Below are 22,811 nucleotides of genomic sequence, written 5' to 3'. Positions count from 1 at the left end.
CCCAACGCCGCCAGGCCACGCTCCTATCCCAAGCTCCGCTCAGTGAAGCCACGCCCTCGCCAGGCCACGCTCCTATCCCAAAGCACCGCTCGGTCAGGCCACGCCCCTGCCAGGCCACGCCCCTATCCCAAGCCCCGCTCGGTCAAGCCACGCCCCCGCCAGGCCACGCTCCTATCCCAAAGCCCCGCTCGGTTAAGCCACGCCCCCCTGTCAGGCCACGCCCCCACCCTGAGCCGCGCTCGGTCAGGCCCCGCCCCCGGCCCCGCCCCCGTGATGGCGCTGGCGCGGCTGGAGCGGGACCCGGCGGCCGCGGGTCGGTTCGGCTCCGCCGTTCCCTCGCTCTGCCGCCACCGGCCCTGCGCGCTCGGCGTGGACGAGGCGGGGCGGGGCCCGGTGCTGGGTGAGACCCGGGGGGCGGCTGCGGCGCCGGGGCCGGGGGGTTCCCCGCTGCACCGGGACCAGCGCGGGCCGTCCCTTCCGCCCGCCCCCCCGGTCTCACCGCGCCCCTGCCCGGTTCCCGCCGCAGGGCCGATGGTTTACGGGATCTGCTACTGCCCCGTGGAGCGGCTGGAGGAGCTGGAGGCGCTGGGGGTGGCAGGTGGGGGCGTCTCGGGGGGCAGCCGGGGGTGGGGGGGCCCGGGGGTTGCCCCGCGGGGGTCCCGGGGCGGGCAGGGAGCCCCGGGAGGGGGTCTCGGGGGGAGCCCCGGGGGGGTCCAGGGGTGGGCAGGGAGCCCCGGGGGGGTCCAGGGGTGGGCAGGGGGCCCCGGGGGGGGCCTCGGGGAGGTCCCGGGGCGGGCAGGGAGCCCCGGGGGGTCCCGGGGCGGGCAGGGAGCCCCGGGAGGGTCTCGGGGGGGGCCCCGGGGGTGTCCCGGGGGGGCAGGGGACCCCGGGGGTGTCCCGGGGTGGGCAGGGGGCCCTGGGGGCTCTCGGGGTGGGTAGGGAGCCCCGGGGAGGTCCTGGGGGGGGTCCCGGGGCGGGCAGGGAGCCCCGGGGGGGTCCCGGGGGGACGCTTGGCCATCCCAACCGTGGGCTGGGGGCACGGTGGAGGTTGGGGGGGCCTGGGATGGCTGAGGGGGGTCCCGGGGGCAGTCGGGGCGTCCCGGGGGGATTTGGGGGGGTTCGGGAGGGGGGGTCCCTCACGCCGGCCGCCCCCCCCCCCCCCCAGACTCGAAGACGCTGTCGGAGGGGGAGCGGGAGCGGCGCTTCGAGCTGCTGGGGGCGGCGAGCGACGTCCTGGGGTGGGCGCTGCACGTGCTGCCCCCCGACCACATCTCTGCCTGCATGCAGCAGCGGTGAGACCCCCCCCAGGGCCCCCCAAAACCCCCCGGGACCCCCCGAACCCTCCCAGAGCCCCCCAAACCCCCCCGGGACCCCCCGACCCCCCTAGGGCCTCTCAACCCCCCCCAGGATCCCCCAAACCCCCCCGGGACCCCTCTGACCACATCTCTGCCTGCATGCAGCAGCAGTGAGACCCCCCCCGACCCCTCCCAGGACCCCCGAGACCCTCTGACCCCCCCAGGACCCCTCAAAACCCCCTGGGACCCCTAGGATCCCCCAAACCCCCCCAGGACCCCCCCCGACCATATCTCTGCCTGAATGCAGCAGCAGTGAGACCCCCCCCAGGACCCCCCAAACCCCCCTGGGACCCCCCTGACCACATCTCTGCCTGCATGCAGCAGCGGTGAGACCCCCCCGACCCCTCCCAGGGCCCCCCCCAAACCCCCTAGGACCCCCCGACCCCCCCAGGATCCCCCAAAAACCCCCTGCGACCCCCCTGACCACATCTCTGCCGGCATACAGCAGCAGTGAGACCCCTCCCCGACCCCCCCAGGGTCCCCAAAACGAACCGGAGGGTCCCCAGACTCCTCTGGGACCCCACTTACCCCAGTTTTGGGGTGCTGGAGGGGTGGCTCCCCATTTGGGGCGCTGGGGCCTGACGTGCCCCCCCGCCCCCCCCCCCAGCGCCAAGTACAACCTGAACGAGCTGTCGCAGGACACGGCCGTGGGCCTCATCCAGTTCGCACTGGATTCGGGGGTGCAGGTGGCCGAGGTGGGTTTGGGGGGGTGGGGGGGGGGGCAGCCCCGGCGCGGGGAGGGGGAGCTGGGGGGGTCCTGGGCTGACGCCAAGCCCCACCTTCCTCCTCCTCCTCCTCCCCCCGTGCCTTGGTTTCCCTCACGGGGCTGAGCGGTTTTGGGGGGAGGGGGGGAGTTGGGGTTCTGGGGGGGGATCTGGGTCGGTTTTGGGGTGTTTTGAGAGGTGCGGGGGGTCTGGGATTGTTTGGGTGTAATTTGGGGTGGGTTTGGGGGTGCTGGCGGGGTCCAGGTGGATTTGGGGGGATTTCAGGCTATTTTGGGGAGGGGGGGTGCGGTGGAGGGGTTGGGCTGCTTTAGGGGGGTTGAGGAGCTTTTGCAGGGGTTTTGGGGTGCTGGGGGGGGGGTCAGGATGGATTAGGGAGCCGGGGATGATTTTGGGGGGGCCGGGGCTCCCGCAGGTGTTCGTGGACACGGTGGGGCCGGCGGAGAAGTACGAAGCGAAGCTGCGGCAGCGCTTCCCAGGGCTGGGGGTGACCGTGCGCCCCAAAGCCGATGGGCTCTTCCCCGTTGTCAGCGCCGCCAGCATCTGCGCCAAGGTGGGCACCGACCCCCCCAGAGCACCCACACCCCCCCCGAGCCCCCACACCCTCCCGAGCCCCCCCGCCCAGAGCACCCACCTGCCCCGAGCACCCCCCCCAGCCCCCCAGGGCGGTGATTTTCATGGCGGGGGGGGGGGCCAGGGTGCCCCAAACCCCTCTGTGCCCCCCCCAAACCCTTCTGTGCCCCCCAAAATCTCTCCGTGCCCCCCCAGGTCGCCCGTGACCACGCCGTGAAGCACTGGAAGTTTGTGGAGGACCTGGGGGACATCGACCGGGACTATGGCTCGGGGTACCCCAATGGTAGGAGCAGCTGGGGGGGGGTGGTTTTGGGGGGGGGGGGGGGTGGTGTCCTGGCCCCCAGGGGACCCCGGCGCCCGGGTGCCCCTCACGGTGTCCCCCCCCTCCCTGCAGACCCCAAGACGAAGGAGTGGCTGCGGCGGCACCTCGAGCCCGTTTTCGGGTTCCCCCAGTTCGTGCGCTTCAGCTGGGGGACGGCACGGGAGCTGCTGCAGCGCGGGGGGGTCCCTGTGAAGTGGTACGGGGGGGGGGGGGGGGACACGGGGTGCGGGGGGGGGACACAGGTGGGGTGCAGGGACCTGGGGGGGGGCTCAGGGTGAAGCTGGGGGGGAGCTGGGGCTGCTCTGGCAATGGGGGGAGTGGGGTGGGGGTCCCTGTGGAATTGGGGGGGGACAGAGGGGGGACACGGAGGGGCTGTGTGTGCTGGGGGGGCACGGGGGGGCTGTCTGGGCAATGGGGGGGCTGGGAGGGGGAGTCCCATGCAATGGGGGGGCACGGGGGTCCCTGCCCTGCCGGGGAGGGGGACAGAAACCCCTACCCAGACTCGGGGGTCCCCTGTGCCCCCCCCCCCAATCCCTGACCTGTGTCCCCCCCCCCCAGGGCCGATGAGGACACCCCCGAGGACCCCGCAGCCCCCCCCCTCGCTGCTCTCCTACTTCACCCGGGCCCCCCCCCCGGCGCACCCCCCCACCCGCTTCTTCCATGAGCGCAGCCTGCGGCCCCTGGCCGAGCTCTGACCCCCCCGAAACGGGGACCCCCCCCGAAACGGGGACCCCCAAACACTTCCCCCCTATTAAAGCCAATGGTTTTTTTAACAAAAAGTGGTAAAAAAAAAAAAAAAATCCAGTTGTTTTTTTTGGGGGGGGGGCTCTAGGGCAGCAACCACCTCCCTGTGCAGCTGGAGGGTCGCAGGGAAGGGGGGGTCGGGGCTGTCTGGAGCATTTGGGGGGGGTCTGTGGGGTTGGGGGGGGGCGTTTGGGGCACCCTGGCTTTGGGGGGGGTTGGGGTCCCCCACGGGGGGGGCAGGGAGCCCAGGTGTGTCCCGTGTCCGCCGCCCCCCCCCTCCGTTAATCGGTGCTGGCCAGCACCGGGCCATGGCCTCAATCCCGGGGATTAGGGGTCTAATCCGGGGGGGGGGGGCACCGGGGGGGCCCTGAGCAGCCCCCCCCACTCCCGTGGGAGCGTTTTCAGGGGGGTTACGGTACCGAGACGTCACGGGGGGGGGGGGGGGGGCTCTTCCGTAATGCCCCAATATTAACACGGGGGGGGGGGGGCGGCCTGGAGCCCCCCCCGAGGAGACCCGGGCGGGAGAGCGTGGCCGGTTCAGCACCGCGGACAGCGCCGGGGGTCCTGGGGGAACCGGGGGGGGGGCAGGAGGTTCCAGGGGGAACCGGAGGGGAGCTGGGGGGGTCCTGGGGGGTCCAGAAGGGTCCTGGGGGGGTCCTGGGGGGTCCTGGGGGAACCGGGAGGGTCCAGGACGGTCCTGGGGGGGTTCTAGGGGACCTGGGGGGGTCCTGGAGGTTCCTGGGAGAACCGGAGGGGAGCTGGGGAGAACCGGGGGGGTCCAGAAGGGTCCTGGGGGGGTCCTGGGGGACCCAGGCGGAGCTGGGGGGGCCCGGGGGGTCCTGGGGGGGGTAGGGGAGAGCTGCCGGGGTGGGGGGACCCTGGGGCACGTGGGTGCCATGGGGCAAAGGGGGGGGGGGCAGGATGAAGGCCCCCCGGCAGCGCAGGGGTTAAATTCCTCCCCCCGGGGTGGGGCCTTCCCCCCCCCCCCCCCCCCCAGCCTGGGTCCCCCCGCGGGGGCGGGGCTGGGCGGGGCCAGGGGGCGGGGCGCTGCCGGGGGTCCCGCACGGCGGAGGATGGCGGCGGGCGCCTGAGGGGGGGCTGCGGGCACGGGGGGGGCCGGGACCCCCGCACCGGCGGCGCCATGGACGACTCGGGCGTGATCCGGCGGCGGCGGCTGCAGGTACCGGGGGGGGGGGCTCGGTACCGGGGAGGGTCGGTGCTGGGGGGGGGGGTGTCTGTACCGGGGGGGGGGGGGGGGGGGGTCGGTCCTGGGGGGTCTGCACCGGGCAGGGCGGCCCCGGCCCCGGGGGGGTCACGCAGTGCCGGTACCGGGAAGGTCGGGCCGGGCGGGGTCGGCACCGGGGGGGTGATGCGGTCCCGGTACCGGGGCGGGGCGATACCGGGGGCGGGGGGGGGGGGCTGCAGCGCTGGGGGGGGGGGGCCGGGGCCCTGCCTGGATCTGGGGGGGCTGCAGAGGTGGGGGGCCCCGGGTGTGTGTGGGGGGGGAGCCGGTGTCTGGGCCCCCCCAGCAGCGGGGCAGGGCCCGGGGACCCCCCCGAGAGCTGCTGCGGGGCCGGGGGGGGCTCCGGGGGGGGCCCGGCCGCCCCCCACCCTCTGCCCCGTTTTGCAGAAGGAGCTGCCGCTGCCGCGGAAGAGCAGCAGGTAAGACCCCCCCCGGCCACCCCATCGCCCCCATGCCCCCCCCCGCCATTGCACCCAGAGCCCCGGCCCCGCCCCGGCCCCGCCCCTCTGCAGCCGCCGCGTCCCCCGCCCAGGCGCCACCGCCCCGGAGCCCCCCGGCCCCCCCCCCCCCCGCCCCCCCCGATGCCGATCCTGGTGGGCAGCAGCATGTTCCGCCGCTCCAAGAGGTAATGGGGCCTCGGCCTTCCTCCCCCCGTCCTCATCCTCCGTCCCTTCGCCATCCTCATCCCCAGCCTTCATCCCTCAGTCCCCATCCTCATTGCTCTCCGTCCCCATCCTCATCCTCAGCCTTCATCCCTCTCCGTCCCCATCCTCATCTCTCTCCATCCGCATCCTCATCCTCAGCCTTCATCCCTTCTCTGCCCTCATCCCCATCCTCATCCTCAGCCTTCATCCCACAGTCCCCATCCTCATCGCTCTCCGTCGCCATCCTCATCCCCAGCCTTCATCCCTCAGTCCCCATCCTCATCCTTCATCCCTTCTCTGCCCTCATCCCCATCCTCATCCTCAGCCTTCATCCCACAGTCCCCATCCTCATCGCTCTCCGTCGCCATCCTCATCCCCAGCCTTCATCCCTCAGTCCCCATCCTCATCCTTCATCCCTTCTCTGCCCTCATCCCCATCCTTGCCCGCATCCCTCCTCCATCCTCATCCTCAGCCTTCATCCCTTCTCCGCCCTCATCCCCACCCTGCCCGCATCCCTCCTTCATCCTCATCCTCTTTCATCCCCAGCCTTCATCCCTTCTCCGCCCGCATCCCTCCTCCATCCTCGTCCTCCTTCAGCCTCACCCTTCATCTCTTCTCCATCCTCCTCCCTCCTTCATCCCCACCCTCCGGCCCTCATCCCTCCTTCCTCATCCTCCACCTTCATCCTCTGTCCCCGGCCCCCCCCCCCCCCGGCCCCATGAGTCCCCCCATGGCCACTGCCCCCCCCCGACCCCCCCCAATTCCTGCACCCCCTGGGAGGGGGGGCTGTGGTGCCCCCCCCGGGCACCTTTGGGTGTCGTGAGCATGTTCGGGTGCGAGGACACGCGGGGGGGGGGAGCGTGGGGGCTGTGTGAGGGGAGTCCCGGCCCCCCCTCACGGCCTCCCCCCCCCCCAGCTGCCGCACGAGCAACCGGAAGAGCCTGATCCTGACCAGCACCTCCCCCACCCTCCCACGGCCCCACTCGCCGCTGCCCGGCCACATCGGTGAGACCCCCCCCACCCGGGGTCCCCCACCCCTCCCGAGGCCCCCCAGATTCCCCCCAGAAGCCCCCAAAGGAGCCCATAGGGAGCCCCAGGGATCCATAGGGGCCCCCCAAGGACACATAAGACTCCCCCCCCAAACCACTGGGACCCCCCCAAGGGACCCATTGCCCCCCTCATGCCCCAAGAAACCCCCAGGCAAACCCGGGGACCCCCCAGGGACCCCCCAAGGGACCCATTGCCCCCCTCATGCCCCAAGAAGCCCCCAGGCAAAGCCAGGGACCCCCCCAAGGGACCCATTGCCCCCCCAGGCCCCAAGAACCCCCCTGGCCTCTCTTTGGGAGGGACCCCCAAAGCCTCTGGGTCCCCCCCTGGCCCCCCCTTTCCTGCAGGGGTGGGTTGCATCCATTTGGCCCCGCCCCCTCTGGTGTGGGCGGGGCCTGGCAGGGAGGGGGTGTCAGGGCGGGGCAGTGGTGACGTCACCCGGTGTCCCCGTGTCACACGTGTGTGTGTCCCCCCCTCAGGCAGCAGCCCCCTGGACAGTCCCCGAAACTTCTCGCCCAGCAACCCGGCCCACTTCTCCTTCGCCTCCTCACGCCGGTGAGGGGACCCCGGTGTCCGGGGAGGGGACCCCGGCATCAGGGAGGGGACCCCAGTGTCCGATATAGGGGACCCCGGCATCAGGGAGGGGACCCCGGTGTCCGGGGAGGGGACCCTGGTGTCGGGGAGGGGACCCCAGCATTGGGAATGGGACCCACGTGTCCGAGATAGGGGACCCAGGCATCTGGGGGGACCCTGGCTTCCAGGATGGGGGACCCTGGTGTCTGGGGAGGGGACCCCAGCATCGGGGGGGGGACCCAGGTGTCCGGGGAGGAGACCCCAGCATCGGGGAGGGGACCCCAGTGTCCAATATTGGGGACCCCGGCATCAGGGAGGGGACCCCGGCATTGGGGAGGGGACCCATGTGTCTGAGATAGGGGACCCAGGCATCTGGGGGGACCCCAGCATCCAGGGAGGGGTCCCAGGTGTCCAGGGAGGGGTCCCAGGCATCTGGGGGGACCCAGGTGTCCAGGATGGGGGACCCCGGTGTCCAGGAGGGGACACCAGCATGGGGGAGGGGACCCTGGCATCAAGGAGGGGACCCATGTGTCCGATATAGGGGACCCCGGCATCCGAGGGGGGGACCCAGCATCAGGGAGGGGACCCCAGTGTCCGATATAGGGGACCCCGGCATCTGGGGGGACCTTGGCATCCAGGGAGGGGACCCAGGTGTCCGGGGGGACCCAGGCATCCAGGATGGGGGATCCAGGTGTCTGGGGGGGGACCCAGGCATTCGGGGGGGACCCAGGTGTCTGGGGGGGGGGGGGGACCCAGGCATTCGGGGGGACCCAGATGTCCTGGATGGGGGACCCAGGCATCTGGGGGGACCCAGGCATCCAGGATGGGGGACCCCGGTGTCGGGGAGGGGACCCAGTTGTCCGGGTGGTGGTGGGGGGATGCATCCGGGCGCCTGGGTCCCACCCTAGCTCAGGGGTGGGCTTGGGGGGGGTCTCCTGGGTGCCCTGACACCCCCCCCCCCACAGTGCCGACGGGCGCCGGTGGTCGCTGGCCTCGCTGCCCTCCTCCGGCTATGGCACCAACACCCCCAGCTCCACCGTCTCGGTGAGTCGGGGGCCCCGGAGCCCCCCAGGGCCAGGGGACCCTCTGGGGTGCCCTCCCCATGGCGGGGGGTGGCTGATGGGGGGGTCACTGCGGCGGTGGGTGCAGGTCCCACCGACAGGGTCCTTGGGGAGGGGTCGGTGGGTGGCCAGGGGTCCGTGCAGCGGGGCATCGCGGAGGGGGGGTCCATGGGGCGCGGTTGTGGGCCCACAGTGGGTCCCCAGGGGTGGCCACAGGTGCCCGTGGGGTGCCGGGGGGGGTCTGCGCGGGTCCCTGGGGCGCGGTGGGGGCCTGCGGGGTCGGAGGGGTGACGCGGGCGCGCAGTCCTCGTGCTCGTCGCAGGAGCGCCTGCACCAGCTGCCGGCGCAGCCGACGCCGGAGGAGCTGCGCTTCCTCTCCCGCCACTTCGGCAGCTCCGAGAGCCTGGCCGAGGAGGATGGGGGGGCCCGGGGGGGGCCGGCCCCGCGCCCCCGCTCCCGCAGCCTCAGGTGGGGCTGGGGCACTGGGGGGTTGGGGACCCCAAGTGCCTGGGGGGGACCAGGGATCTGGGGACCCCGCGGGGGAATCCGGGCACCGTGGGGCTGGGGGTCACCGTGGGGCTGGGGGGGGGGGTCACCAGGGCTTTGGGGAGACTGTGGGGGGCACCACGGGGCTTGAGGACAGCGTGCGGTTGGGGACACCGTAGGGCTGGGGGTGGCAGGGCTTTGGGGACACCGTGGGGGGATCAGGGCACCGTGGCAGTGGGGATGCCATGGGTGTGGGGTGACCCAGAGCGGGGGGGGGGACGACACCCTGGGGGGACCACGGGGCACCGCGGGGTGGGGGGCAGCAGGGTGATGGGGATGCTGTGGCCGTGGGACATCAGGGGGGTGGGATGGGGGGACACCAGGGGTCCCCGTGGGGACGCGGTGGAGGGATGCTGGGGGTCCCACGGGTGCCAGCGGTGGGGATGCTCAGGGGGGGGACGCTGCGGGTCCCGCGGGTGCCAGTGGTGCCCCCCCAGCCCCGGGCGCTCGCCCTCGTCCCACGACAACGAGATCGTGATGATGAACCACGTCTACAAGGAGCGGTTCCCCAAGGTGGGGCTGGGGGGAAGCGGGGGGCTGGGGGAGGGCATAGGGTCTGGGGGGGGGCTATGGAACAGCTCGAGGGGGTCTCAGGCGGCTAAGGGGCACTGGGGGAGGGTATAGGGTCTTGGGGGGGTCCTGGCAGGGTTTTGGGGGTCTTGGGGGGTTATGAGGTATCTATGGGGGATCGGGGGCCTCTGAGGTTCCTGGAGAGGGGGTGTGACAGCTCGGGGGGGCGGCTGGGATGGTTATGGGGCACCGGAGGAGGTTATGGGGTCTTGGGGGGGCCTCGGGGGGGGGCTGTGGAGGCATTGGGAGCCATGGGCAGCCTGTCCGCCTGGGTCCCGCAGGCCACGGCACAGATGGAGGAGCGGCTGGAGGAGTTCGTGCGGGGCTGTGGCCCCGGGGGGACACCGCTGGCTGATGGCGCCCTCAGCTTCATCCAGCACCAGCTGGTCGAGCTGGCCCGCGACTGCCTGGCCAAGGCGCGGCACGGCCTCATCACCGCCGGCTACTTCTATGAGCTGCAGGAGAACATGGAGCGGCTGCTGCAGGACGTGAGCCGTGGCGCCCAATGGGACCCGATAGGGACCCAAAAGGACCCAACGGAGCCCAATGGGGCCCCAAGGGACCCAAAAGGGCCCAACAGGACCCAACAGAGCCCAACAGGGACCCAAAAGGACCCAACAGAGCCCAACGGGGCCCCAAGGGACTCAAAAGGACCCAACAGAGCCCAACAAGGACCCAAGGGACCCAGAAGGACCCTACAGGACCCAACAGAGCCCAACAGGGACCCAAAAGGACCCAACAGAGCCCAACGGGGCCCCAAGGGACCCAAAAGGACCCAACAGGGCCCCAAGAGGCCCAAAGGACCCAACAGAGCCCAACAGGGACCCAAAAGGACCCAACAGAGCCCTACGGGGACCCAAGGGACCCAGAAGGACCCGACAGAGCCCAACAGGGCCCCAAGGGACCTAAAAGGGCCCAACAGGGCCCAACAGAGCCCAATGGCACCCAATGGAGCCCAACACGGACCCAACAGGGCCCAACGTGACCCATTGGCACCCAACAGAGCCCAACATGACCCATTGGCACCCAACAGGGCCCAAAGAGGCTCAGTGACACCCAACAGTGCCCAGCTGGGCCCCAAGGGACCCAGGGGGGCCAATGGCACCCAACGGGACCCAACAGGGTGCAATGGGGAACCCAACAGCACCCAGCTGGGCCCAGTGGCACCCCCAGCACCTAATGGGGACCCCCCAGGGCCATACAGGGCCCCATGGGAACCCTCAGCACCCACGGGCACCCAATGGGACCCAACAGGACCCCGCAGGGACCCGCTGGGACCCTGCTGGACCCAACAAGACCCAAGGGGACCCCCCCAGGACCCCATGTGACTCCCCAGCACCCCCCGGTCCCTGGGACCCCCTGACACCCCCCTCCCCGCGCACCCCCAGGCCTACGAGCGCTCCGAGTCGGAGGAGGTGGCCTTCATCACCCAGCTGGTGAAGAAACTCCTCATCATCATCTCCCGCCCTGCCCGCCTGCTCGAGTGCCTGGTGAGTGCCCCGGGCCCCCCCGGGTGTCCGGGGTCACCCCCCAGCATCCCCCCCCATCCCATTCTGCACCATCCCAACTGTCCAATCAGACGAAGCCCTTCCGGTCACCCTGACAACTCCCTGGCCAATCCCTGCGCGCAGCCAATGGGGAGGCAGGGCTGTTGTTGCCACGGTGACAGCCGTGTTGCCGGGGCAGCGCCATGGCGACGGAGCATCCCGGGACCACCGAGACAAAGGCGGGAGGGGCTGGGGGCACACGCGTGTGCGCTCACCCCTGTGACTGTCGGTGCACGCAGGCACACGTGTGCTCGCCCGTGTGCTCACCCGTGTGCTCTGGCACATGCGTGTGTGTTGGTGCAGGCACAGTGACATGCGTGCACACATGTGTTTGGGCTCAAACACACGCACGCGTCCTGGTGCCCGCACACACATGCCCTAGTGTGCACACACATGTGCTCAGATGCTTCCACACGCTCTCGCACGGGCACGGACCCGTGCGCACCGGCACGCACATGTCGACCAGCACACGCCCCCACTGTCTGCTGGTGCATTGCGCCGTGCTGGTCCGTGTCCCCATGTGCACACGTGTGACAGTGTGTGTCCCCCCGTGCACACGCGTGCCGGGGCGTCTCGGCGCAGGAGTTCGACCCGGCCGAGTTCTACCAGCTGCTGGCGGCGGCGGAGGGCCAGGCCCGCGAGGGGCTGCTGAAGGCCGACATCCCCCGCTACATCATCGGGCAGCTGGGGCTGGCGCGGGACCCCTTCCCCGGTACACGTGTGTGCGAGCGGCCGCGGGGTTTGCACACGCCCGTAGGGGCATGCGTGCACGTGTGGGAGCATGCAAGGGGCGTGCACGCGCGTGTGGGAGCGTGCGCACGCGGGGGCCTTGCACGGGAGGGGGCGCGCATGGGATCTGCACGCCTTGGGGGTGGGCAGGGCTGTACACACGTGTGGGAGCGTGCACGGCGGGGTGCCTGCATGGGTCACGTCGAGCTTGCACACTGGGGGTGTGCAGGGGTGTGGGAGCATGCACGGGGGGGTGCGTGCTTGAAGGGTGCACGCGTGGGGTGTTGTGCGCTGGGGCTGTGTACGCTTGACGCCCCATGTCCCCGTACACACGTGACGCCCCGTGTCCCTGCAGATGTGGTGCATTTGGAGGAGCCCGACAGCGGCGGGAGCAACACGCCAGAGCCCGAGGAGGGGGCTGAGGTGGGCATCAGGGCAGGGTCCCTGCGTGTCCCCCCCTGTGCCCATGTCACCCTGTGTCACATGTGTCCCCCCATGTGCCTGTGTCACCCCATGTGCCTGTGTCCCCATGTGCCCGTGTCCCTATGTACCCATGTCACCCCGTGTCACCCTATGTGCCCATGTCCCCCCATGTCACCCCATGTGCCCATGTCACCCATGTCCTCCCATGTGCCCGTGTCACCCCACATGCCCATGTCACCCCATGTGCCCGTGTCACCCCATGTCACCCCATGTCACCCGTGTCCCCCCATGTCACCCCACGTGCCCGTGTCACCCATGTCACCCCATGTCCCCGTGTCCCCCCCATGTGCCTGTGTCACCCCACGTGCCCATGTCACCCCACGTGCCCATGTCACCCGTGTCCCTCCATGTGCCCGTGTCCCCCCATGTGCCCATGTCACCCATGTCCCCCCATGTGCCCGTGTTACCCCACATGCCCATGTCACCCCATGTGCCCGTGTCACCCCACGTCACCCCATGTCACCCGTGTCCCCCCATGTCACCCCACGTGCCCGTGTCACCCATGTCACCCCATGTCCCCGTGTCCCCCCCATGTGCCTGTGTCACCCCACGTGCCCATGTCACCCCATGTCACCCCACGTGCCCATGTCACCCATGTCCCTCCATGTGCCCGTGTCCCCCCATGTGCCCATGTCACCCGCATCACCCCATGTGCCCGTGTCACCCGTGTCCCCCCATATGCCTGTGTCACCCCATGTGCCCATGTCCCCCCATGTGCCCCCACGTGCCCGTGTCCCCCCAGGGCCGCAGCGCCGTCCCCAGGGCCAAGAAGCCACCGGGCGAAGGCGACTTCGAGACGATCAAACTCATCAGTAACGGCGCTTACGGGGTGAGCGGCCCCCGATGCCGGGGGTCCCGGACGCGGGGGTCCTGGACGCAGGGGTCCCTGGCGTGACGCGAGGCGTGACGCCCCGCGCGGCTGTGCCGGCAGGGCGGTGTACCTGGTGCGGCACACGGCGACGCGCCAGCGCTTCGCCATGAAGAAGATCAACAAGCAGAACCTGCTGCTGCGCAACCAGGTGGAGCAGGCGTTCGTGGAGCGCGACATCCTCACCTTCGCCGAGAACCCCTTCGTCGTCAGCATGTTCTGCTCCTTCCAGACCCGCCGCCACCTCTGCATGGTCATGGAGTACGTCGAAGGTGGGCGCGGGGCCGACGGGCGCTGTGACGCAGGGCTGGGCGTCACGATACAGGGCTGGGTGTTGCGATATGGGTCCGGGCGTCGTGACGTGGGGCTGGGCGTTGGGATACAGGGCTGGGTGTTGTGATATGTGTCCAGGTGTCATGATACAGGGCTGGGCGTTGCAATACTGGGCTGGGTGTTGTGATATGTGTCCAGGTGTCATGATACAGGGCTGGACGTTGCAATACTGGGCTGGGTGTTGCAATACTGGGCTGGGTGTTGTGATACAGGTGTCCAGGTGTCATGATACAGGGCTGGACGTTGCAATACTGGGCTGGATGTTGTGATGTGTGTCCAGGTGTCATGATACAGGGCTGGACGTTGCAATACTGGGCTGGATGTTGTGATGTGTGTCCAGGTGTCATGATACAGGGCTGGACGTTGCAATACCGGGCTGGATGTTGTGATATGTGTCCAGGTGTCATGATACAGGGCTGGATGTTGTGATATGTGTTCAGGTGTCATGATACAGGGCTGGACGTTGCAATACCGGGCTGGATGTTGTGATGTGTGTCCAGGTGTCATGATACAGGGCTGGACGTTGCAATACCGGGCTGGATGTTGTGATGTGTGTCCAGGTGTCATGATACGGGGCTGGGTGCCACAATACAGGGCTGGGCATCGCGATAGAGAGCTGGGCATTGCGGTACAGGACTTGGCATTGCAGCATGGGGCTCGGCATCATGATACAGGGCCGGGTGTTGTGATATGGGGCTGGGCGTCATGATATGGCGCTGGGCGGTACGATGAGGGGCTGGGCATCGCAATACAGGGTTGCGTGTCATGATATGGTTGGACTGGATGATCTTAAAGGTCTTTTCCAACCGAAGCGATTCGATGACATGGGGCCAAGAATCACAACATGGAGCTGGCCACGGCGATGCGGGGCCGGGCAGCGCGACGTGGGGTGGTTTGCGTTGCAACAGGGAGGTTTTATGTCACGACGGGGCGTTTTTACGTCCCGAAACCGTGCTTTGCATGCGGGTGGGTGCTTTGCCTGCCGCTGGGACGTGCTGGGCGGTGGCGGGTGGTGCCATGACGCATCCCCCCGCGTGTCCCCCCCCGCGTGTCCCCCCCCACGTGTCCCCGCGTCCCCCCGCGTCCCCCCGTCCCAGGCGGGGACTGCGCGACGCTGCTGAAGCACATTGGGGCGCTGCCGCTGGAGCTGGCCCGGCTCTACTTCGCCGAGACCGTCCTGGCCCTCGAGTACCTGCACAACTACGGCATCGTGCACCGCGACCTCAAGCCCGACAAGTACGCGCGAGGCGGGGGTCCCGGGGCGGCAGGGGGGACACGGCCGGGGGGGTGACGGGCGCCTCGGCCCCCACAGCCTGCTGATCACCTCGCTGGGCCACGTGAAGCTGACGGACTTCGGGCTCTCCAAGATGGGGCTGATGAGCCTCACCACCAACCTCTACGAGGGGCACATGGAGAAGGACGCCCGGGAGTTCCGCGACAAGCAGGTGGGCGCGGCGTGGCGCGGCGTGGCGTGGTGTGGCGCGGCGGGGCGTGGCTGGCGCTGACCCTGCCCGCAGGTGTGCGGGACCCCCGAGTACATCGCACCCGAGGTGATCCTGCGGCAGGGCTACGGGAAGCCGGTGGACTGGTGGGCGATGGGCATCGTCCTCTACGAGTTCCTGGTGGGCTGCGTCCCCTTCTTCGGGGACACCCCCGAGGAGCTCTTCGGGCAGGTCATCTCGGGTAGGGGGACACGGGGGGACACAGGGGGACAGGGCGGGTCATCTCGGGTAGGGGGACATGGGGGGACAGGGTGGGTCATCCCAGGCACGGGGACATGGGGGGACACGGGATGGGGACACGGGGGGCAGGGCAGGTCACCTCAGGTAGGGGGACACAGGGGGACAGGGCGGGTCATCTCGGGTAGGGGACACGGAATGGAGACACAGGACTGGGACACGGGAGGGGGACATGGGGGGACAGGGCGGGTCATCTTGGGTACGGGGACACAGGATGGGGACATGGGGGGACATGGGATGGGGACATGGGATGGGGACACGGGGGGACAGGGCAGGTCATCCCGGGTATGGGGGCAGGATGTGGGGGGCCCTGGGGACATGGGGCAGGTCATCTCAGGTTTGGGGGGACATGGGAATGGGGCAGGTCATCTCTCGTACAGCGATGGGGACATGGAGGGACATGGGGGGACGCAGGGCAGGTCATCCCAGGCATGGGGACACGGGATGGGGACACGGGGGGACATGGGGAGAGGGGGGGATGCAGGGCAGGTCATCCCAGGCATGGGGACACGGGGGGACGCAGGGCATGGGGGCAGGGGATGGGGACACGGGGGGACACGGTGGGGGACGCAGGGCAGGTCATCCTGGGCATGGGGGCACGGGATGGGGACACGGGGGGACACGGGGGGGGATGCAGGGCATGGGGACACGGGATGGGGACACGGGGGGGACGCAGGGCAGGTCATCTCGGGCATGGGGACACAGGGGGACACGGGGGGACACAGGGCAGGTCATCTCGGGCATGGGGACACGGTGGGACACGGGGGGACAGGGCGGGTCATCCTGGGCATGGGGGCACGGTGGGATGGGTCCTCCCGGGTACGTGGGGACGGGGACCCGGGGACAGGGCAGGTCACCCCCAGCACAGGGACACGGGGACGTGACGGGGCTGGCAGCCGTGACCCCGTGCTCACGCGTGTCCCCCCGTGTCCCCCCGTGTCCCCCGCCGTGTCAGACGAGATCCTGTGGCCGGAGGGGGACGAGGCGCTGCCCCCCGACGCCCAGCACCTCATCTCCTGCCTCCTGCAGCCCGACCCGCTGCGGCGCCTCGGGGCCGGTGAGACCCCCAGGCTGCGGCCCCCGCTGCCCCCGTCCCCCTGCCCCCGTCCCCGCTGCCCCCGTCCCCGCTGCCCCCATCCCTTGACCCCCGTCCCCCTGCCCCGTCCCCCTGCCCCCATCCCCGCTGCCCCCGTCCCCATCCCCCTGACCCTGTCCCCCTGACCCTGTCCCCCTGACCCTGTCCCCGTCCCCCTGCCCCCGTCCCCCTGCCCCTGTCCCCACTGCCCCCGTCCCCACTGCCCCTGTCCCTGTCCCCGTGACCCCATCCCCGTCCCACTGCCCCCATCCCCGCTGCCCCCATCCCCTGCCCCCGTCCCGCTGACTCCGTCCCCGTCCCCGCAGGGGGGGCGCAGGAGGTGAAGGCCCACGGCTTCTTCGCGGCGCTCGACTGGACGGGGCTGCTGCGGCAGAAAGCCGAGTTTGTGCCGCACTTGGAGTCCGAGGAGGACACCAGCTACTTCGACAGTGAGGGACCCCCGGGACCCCCACCCTGGGACCCCCCCCCTTGGCACCCCATGCGCCCCCCCAGGACTTCCAACCAGGGACAACCCCCTCGGGGACCTTCTAGGCCCCCCCCCCGCCATGGGACCCCCCCCGTGGGCCCCCTCTATGGGTGCCTCACCCCGGGGTCACCCTGCGGGACCCCCCACCTCTGCCTGCCCCCCCCAGCGCGCTCGGACCGGTACCCCCACGTCACCTCCTACGAGGATGAGGACACAACGGAGGACGAACCCGTGGAGATCCGGCAGTTCTCGTCCTGCTCCCCCCGCTTCAGCAAGGTGGGGCACGGGGGGACACGGGGGGGCGGTGGGGGCACGGGGGGGCACGGGGGGGCACGGGGGACGCACAGGACCACGCATGGCCCCAGGCAGCGCAGGCTCCTTGTGCAAACCCTGGTGCAACCCTCGTGCAATCACACATGTGCAAACGCCCTGTGTAACCCCCTGTGCAACCCCTGTGTAACCCCAATGCAAACCCCGTGCAAAGCCCCGTGCAACCCCTGTGTAACCCCCCTGCAAACCCCCATGCAAAACCCTGTGCAAACCCCGTGCAAAGCCCCATGTAACACCGTGCAAAGCCCCGTGCAAAGCCCCGTGTAACCCCCGTGCGAAGCCCGGTGCAACCCCGTGCAAAGCCCCGTGCGAAGCCCGGTGTAACTCCGTGTAACCCCCGTGCGAAGCCCCGCGTAACCCCCGTGCGAAGCCCGGTGCAACCCAGTGTGAAGCCCTGTGCAAAGCCCCATGCAACTCCTGTGCGAAGCCCCGTGTAACCCTGTGCGAAGCCCGGTGTAACCCTGTGTAACCCCCGTGCGAAGCCCGGTGCAACCCGGTGCGAAACCCCGTGTAACCCCCATGTAACTCCCGTGTGAAGCCCCATGTAACCCCCGTGCAAAGCCCGGTGCGAAGCCTGTTGCGAGCGGCTGCGCGGTGTCGCCCGTGCAGGTGTACAGCAGCCTGGAGCAGCTCTCACAGCAGCCGGAGCCGAAGGCGGCCAAGGGGCGTCCGCGGGACGAGGGGCGACGCGACGGCTTCGCCCGCGACCGCGGCTGGCGCACGGCCTCGCCCGAGCTGTGAGCACCCACGCCGGGGTCCCTGGCTGGGGGTCACGCCTGGACCCCCAGGGTGGGGGGCAAAGCCTGGGTCCCCGGGCGCTGCCCGGATGCCTGGGTGCCCCGGAGGGGGTGCGTGGGGGGATGTGGCGGTCAGACCCCCCCCAAACACCTGGGTCCCTGCAGGAAGCGCCCACCGGCCGCCGAGGGCCCCCCCTGCCGAGGGCGAGGGCAGTCCCCCGCCCGGAGCCCGTCGCCGCTTCTCAGCGCTGCTGGAACCGGGGCGCCCAGGGGCCCCCCTCGAGGAGCGGCCGCCTCCCCGCAACGGGGTCTCCTCCCGTGATGGACCCTCGGATGGGCCCAGCGAGGAGCCAGGTCAGTCCTGGGGGGGTCCCGGGTGCCTGGGCCCCCAGGGGGGTCCCGGACGCCTGGGTCCTCACCGGCCGCTCCCCCCAGGGGAGCGAGCGCCGCGGGCTGGGGATCTCCCCCCACCCCGGGCCGAGCTGGGGCTGCGGCGGCCGCGGCACCCAGGGGTGGTCCCCGAGGCGGGGAGTGACAAGCGCAGCCCCCGCGGCCCTGGGAAGGTCACCAAGTCGGCGTCGGCCACCGCCCTCTCCGTCATCATCCCCAGCGGTGGGTGTCACCTCCGGGACCCCAACCCTGCCCCTGGGACCCCAAACCCACCCTTGGGACCCCAACCATCTCCCTGGGACCCCAACCCTGGGACCCCAACCCTGCCCCTGGGACCCCAAACCCACCCCTGGGACCCCAACCCTGCCCACAGGACCCCAACCCTGCCCCTGGGACCCCAAACCCACCCCTGGGTTCCCAACCACCCCCCCCGGGACCCCAACCCTGCCCCTGGGACCCCAACCACCCCCCCCGTGACCCCAACCCTGCCTCTGGGACCCCAACCACCCCCCGGGACCCCAAACCCACCCCTGGGTTCCCAACCACCCCCCCCAGGACCCCAAACCCACCCCTGGGACCCCAACCAAACCCCCGGGACCCCCCCAACCCTCTTGGTGGGCAGCCTGGGGTGGTGTGGGTCCCCCAGGTGCCCGGGTCCCCAAGGGTGGCGGGGGTCCCCTGGGTGCCGAGGGTGGGTGCTCCCTGGTCACCCAGGCCCCCACGGGTTGGGGGACCCCCGGTCCCACGGGTGGGGGGCAGCGCATGGCCCGGACCCCCGGGCCCGTGGGCGCGGGTGCCAGCGTCGGGGCGCAGGGGAGGCGCCCGGCTCCTCGCCCCTGGGCAGCCCCATGTCCCCGCGGTCGCTGTCCTCGGACCCCTCCTCACGGGACTCGTCCCCCGGGCGGGAGCTGGCCCCGGCCGTGGCTGCCCCCCGCTCCCCCATCGCCATCCCCCGGCCCGGCAAGAAGTTCGGCTTCACCCTGCGTGCCATCCGCGTCTACCTGGGGGACAGCGACGTCTACAGCGTCCACCACGTCGTCTGGGTCAGCGGGACGGGGGGACATGGGGGGACGGGGGGACATCGGGGGACATATGGGGGGACAGGGAGGGGACATTGGGGGTTGGGGAGGGGACATGGGGGGATGTGGGGGGACATGAGCAGTGCCCGGCACGTAGTGTGGGTCAGCAAGGGACAGGGGGACAGACGGGAGGATGGTGGGATGGGGACATTGGGGGCACTTGGAGGGGATGGGGGGGACAGGGGGGACATTGGGGGACAGGGAGGGGACATGGGGACATGGAGGGATGTGGGGGGACGCAAGCAGTGCCTGGCACATCGTTGCGGGTCAATGAGGGACAGGGGGACAGACGGGAGGACGGTGGGATGGGGACTTTGGGGGCACTTGGAGGGGATAGGGGGGACATTGGGGGACAGGGGGGACATCGGGGGACGGGGAGGGGACATTGGGGGGTGGGGAGGGGACATGGAGGGATGTGGGGGGACGCGAGCAGTGCCCGGCACATTGTGTGGGTCAGCAAGGAACAGGGGACAGATGGGAGGACGGTGGGATGGGGACATCGGGGGCGCTTGGCGGGGACGTTGGGGGCCGTGGTGGCGGCGGGGGGGGCTCGGGGGTCACGATCCCGGTGCATTGCGGATAACGGCGCCGCGGGTGCAGCACGTGGAGGAAGGGGGCCCGGCGCAGGAGGCGGGGCTCTGTGCCGGTGACCTCATCACCCACGTCAACGGGGAGCCCGTCCACGGGCTGGTGCACACCGAGGTCGTCGAGCTCATCCTCAAGGTCAGGGGTCACCAGGGGCCACATGGTCAAAAGGTGGCGGCGGGGGCGGAGAGGCTGCACTGGGGCCGTGGCAGGGTTGTGGGGGTCCCGGGGGGTCCCGGGGGGGTCCCAGGGGGGTCACGGCTGGGTTGTGGGTGCTGGTGGGGAGGTGGCGGGCAGGGCGCGGGCGCGCCAGGGCACGGCGTGGTGCGGCGGGGCGCGTCAGGGCGTGGCGTGGCATGGCGTGGCGTGTCAGGGTGTGGTGGGGCGCGTCAGGGCGTGGCGTGGCATGGCGTGGCGTGTCAGGGTGTGGTGGGGCGCGTCAGGGCGTGGCGTGGCGTGTCAGGGTGTGGTGGGGCGCGTCAGGGCGTGGCAGGGCGCGGCGGTGACCCTGCTGTGCGCCAGAGCGGGACGAAGGTGCTGGTGACCACGACGCCGCTGGAGAACACGTCCATCCGCCTGGGCCCCGCGCGGCGCCGCAGCGCCCGGGCCAAGATGGCGCGCAGGAACCGCCGGGGCGGCGCCGGGGGCGGCCACGAGAGGTGGGGACGGGGACAACGGGGGGGCCTGGGTGGGCTGGGGGGGGTCTGGGGGGCTCGGGGGCGGGGCTCGGGGGCGGGGCCCGGCCGCCGCCCTGACAGTCCTCCTCGCCGGCAGGCGGCGCAGCGCGCTCTTCCGGCACCTGGCCCGACAGGCGTCGCTGCTGCACACGAGCCGTTCGCTGACGTCACTGAGCCGCTCGCTCTCCTCCTCCGACAGCCTGCCCGCCTCCCCCACCCACGCGCGCGCGCGGGACCCCGCCCACCCGCCGCGCGCCGCCGAGACGGGTACGCGCCGCCATGGCAACGGGGCGGGGCGGGAGGAACCATGGCAACGGGGCGGGGCGGGAGGGACCATGGTAACGGGGCGGGAGGAACCATGGCAACGGGGCGGGAGGGAGGAACCATGGCGGCGGGGCGAGGCGGGAGTGACCATGGCAACGGGGCGGGAGGGACCATGGTAACGGGGCGGGGGCGAGGCGGGAGTGACCACGGCAACGGGGCGGGAGGGACCATGGTAACGGGGCGGGGGCGAGGCGGGAGTGACCACGGCAACGGGGCGGGAGGGACCATGGTAACGGGGCGGGGGCGAGGCGGGAGTGACCACGGCAACGGGGCGGGAGGGACCATGGTAACGGGGCGGGGGCGAGGCGGGAGTGACCACGGCAACGGGGCGGGAGGGACCATGGTAACGGGGCGGGACCATGGCGGCGGGGCGCGGGGGAACTACGGTGGCCGCGAGGGATGGTGGCGGGGCCGGGCGCTATGGCGGGGTCGGGCGCTATGGCGGCCCACGGCGGGAGGCCCCGGCCGGCCCTGACCCGCGGCCGGCCCTGACCCGCGGCCGGCCCTGACCCGCGGCCGGCGCAGGGGCCTCCCCGCCCAGCAGCTCGCCGGGCTCCAGCGCTCCGCCCTCGCCGGCGCCGGCCGGGCCCCACCTGCGGCCCAGCTCGCTGCAGGGCCTCTCCCCGAAGCTGCAGCGGCAGTACCGGGCGGCGCGCTGCAAGTCGGCCGGCAGCATCCCGCTCTCGCCGCTGGCCCACACGCCCTCGCCCACCGCCGCCTCGCCCCCCGCCTTCCCCGCCAAGCTGCACCCCAAGGCGGCCGAGTCGCCCCGCCTGGCCCGCCGGGGCCCCCCGGAGAAGGCGTCGGCGCCGGCGCCCCGCAAGCACGGCCTGGAGGCCGCCCGCAAGGACTTCCCGGCCGAGCCGCCGCTGCAGAGCCTGGCCGAGTGGGACGGCGAGAGCCCGGCCGAGGGGCCGCCCCCCGCGCCCCCCGCGCCCCCCGCCCGCCGCCTGGGCCGCCAGGAGCTGCCGCTGCTGCTGGGGGGCCCGGCCGGCGCCGAGGCCGCCCCGGGGGGCGAGGAGCCCGAGCGGGGGGCGCGGGGCCCCGCCAAAGCGCTCAGCCCGGTGCAGGAGCACGAGCAGGCCCGGCGCGGCGGCGGCCCGGGGGGGCCCCCGGTGCCCATCGTGGTGGTGGGGCCCGGCGCGGGGCCCCCCCCCTCCCGCGGCTGTAAATAGGGGGGGACCGCAGCCCCCCCGCGCCCCCAGCACCCCCCGGCACGCGAAGGGTTAATGCTGTGATGCCCCCGGCGTGACGTCACGGGGCCGGCAGCTCCCCACACCCCCCCCTGCGTCCCCCCCGGTCTCCTGTTTGCCCCCGGTTCTGGCCCCGCTGATGTCACAGTGGTGACGTCACAGGCGGGGGGGAGAGGCGAGGGCAGAGCTCTGGCACCGCTCGGGGAGGCGGAACGGTGACATCACAGCGGTGGCCCTGGGGGAGTGGGAGTGACGTCACAGCTGGAGTCAGCAGAGCGGTGATGTTGCAGCTGCAAGAGTCGGCGGTGGCGTGGAATTTGCGATGTCACAGTTATGATGTCACTGATGGCATAGGAGTGGTGATGTCATGGTTATGATGTAACAAGGGTGCTGCTGTCACAGCTGTGATCGATGTAACTGGAGGCGTGGGAATGGTGATGTCATAGCTGCAGTGTAACCGGAGGCGTGGGAATGGTGATGTCATAGCTGCAGTGTAACCAGAGGCGTGGGAATGGTGATGTCACAGCTGCAGTGGCAGCAGGGTGGGAGCCATGACTGGTGCCGGGCGGTGATGTCACCGCTGTGACATCACCGAGCAGGGCTGACGCGCCCCAGGCACGCAGCCACGTCCCGCAACAGCAGCTGAGGGCGCTGCAAGGGCCGGCCGAGCAGGTGACATCACCAACCCCCCCGTGACATCATCCCCCCCGTTCTCGCTATGCAAACGCCCCCCGCCAGGCGGGACGGGGGGGCCGGGGCCGGGGGGGCCCCGGGGCCAATAAATCCTGTGCGGCACCGACCCGCGCCTCCCTGCGACCGGGGGCACCGCGCGTCA

General features: G+C 71.4%; 2 protein-coding genes across 2 annotated transcripts; both read left to right on the top strand.

Moving 5' to 3' along the window:
* The first annotated feature begins 273 nt into the window (after window positions 1–273).
* On the top strand, window positions 274–3,636 carry RNASEH2A (ribonuclease H2 subunit A). Its single transcript, XM_075725227.1, has 8 exons — window positions 274–400; window positions 527–598; window positions 1,166–1,292; window positions 1,963–2,050; window positions 2,493–2,630; window positions 2,846–2,933; window positions 3,045–3,168; window positions 3,531–3,636. The coding sequence occupies exons 1-8, from the start codon at window positions 274–276 to the stop codon at window positions 3,634–3,636; spliced, it is 870 nt and encodes a 289-aa protein (XP_075581342.1).
* A 1,221-nt stretch (window positions 3,637–4,857) lies between these two features.
* MAST1 (microtubule associated serine/threonine kinase 1) lies at window positions 4,858–21,958 on the top strand. Its single transcript, XM_075725121.1, has 27 exons — window positions 4,858–4,896; window positions 5,347–5,378; window positions 6,520–6,608; window positions 7,130–7,205; window positions 8,189–8,267; window positions 8,589–8,752; window positions 9,268–9,343; window positions 9,682–9,888; window positions 10,789–10,890; window positions 11,530–11,659; window positions 12,032–12,099; window positions 12,902–13,011; window positions 13,091–13,299; window positions 14,458–14,596; window positions 14,673–14,805; window positions 14,878–15,043; window positions 16,055–16,156; window positions 16,501–16,623; window positions 16,828–16,937; window positions 17,601–17,709; window positions 17,894–18,082; window positions 18,164–18,337; window positions 18,932–19,161; window positions 19,798–19,920; window positions 20,305–20,441; window positions 20,557–20,726; window positions 21,309–21,958. The coding sequence occupies exons 1-27, from the start codon at window positions 4,858–4,860 to the stop codon at window positions 21,956–21,958; spliced, it is 3,936 nt and encodes a 1,311-aa protein (XP_075581236.1).
* The last annotated feature ends 853 nt before the right edge of the window (window positions 21,959–22,811 follow it).

Source organism: Pelecanus crispus, chromosome 27 (assembly GCF_030463565.1).
Source record: "Pelecanus crispus isolate bPelCri1 chromosome 27, bPelCri1.pri, whole genome shotgun sequence".
Lineage (NCBI taxonomy): Eukaryota > Metazoa > Chordata > Aves > Pelecaniformes > Pelecanidae > Pelecanus > Pelecanus crispus.
The sequence above is the reverse complement of the archived record's forward strand: the minus strand, read 5'-3'. Positions and strand labels throughout refer to the sequence as shown.

Bases quoted from the DNA above. Each gene is read 5' to 3' on its own strand.
- MAST1 (XM_075725121.1), top strand. From the start codon at position 4,858: ATGGACGACTCGGGCGTGATCCGGCGGCGGCGGCTGCAG. The intron at 7,206-8,188 runs GTGAGGGGACCC...CCCCCCCCACAG, and splicing joins TCCTTCGCCTCCTCACGCCG to TGCCGACGGGCGCCGGTGGT. The intron at 16,938-17,600 runs GTGGGGCACGGG...TCGCCCGTGCAG, and splicing joins GCTCCCCCCGCTTCAGCAAG to GTGTACAGCAGCCTGGAGCA.
- RNASEH2A (XM_075725227.1), top strand. From the start codon at position 274: ATGGCGCTGGCGCGGCTGGAGCGGGACCCGGCGGCCGCGGGTCGGTTC. The intron at 2,631-2,845 runs GTGGGCACCGAC...GTGCCCCCCCAG, and splicing joins CCGCCAGCATCTGCGCCAAG to GTCGCCCGTGACCACGCCGT. The intron at 2,934-3,044 runs GTAGGAGCAGCT...CCCTCCCTGCAG, and splicing joins TGGCTCGGGGTACCCCAATG to ACCCCAAGACGAAGGAGTGG.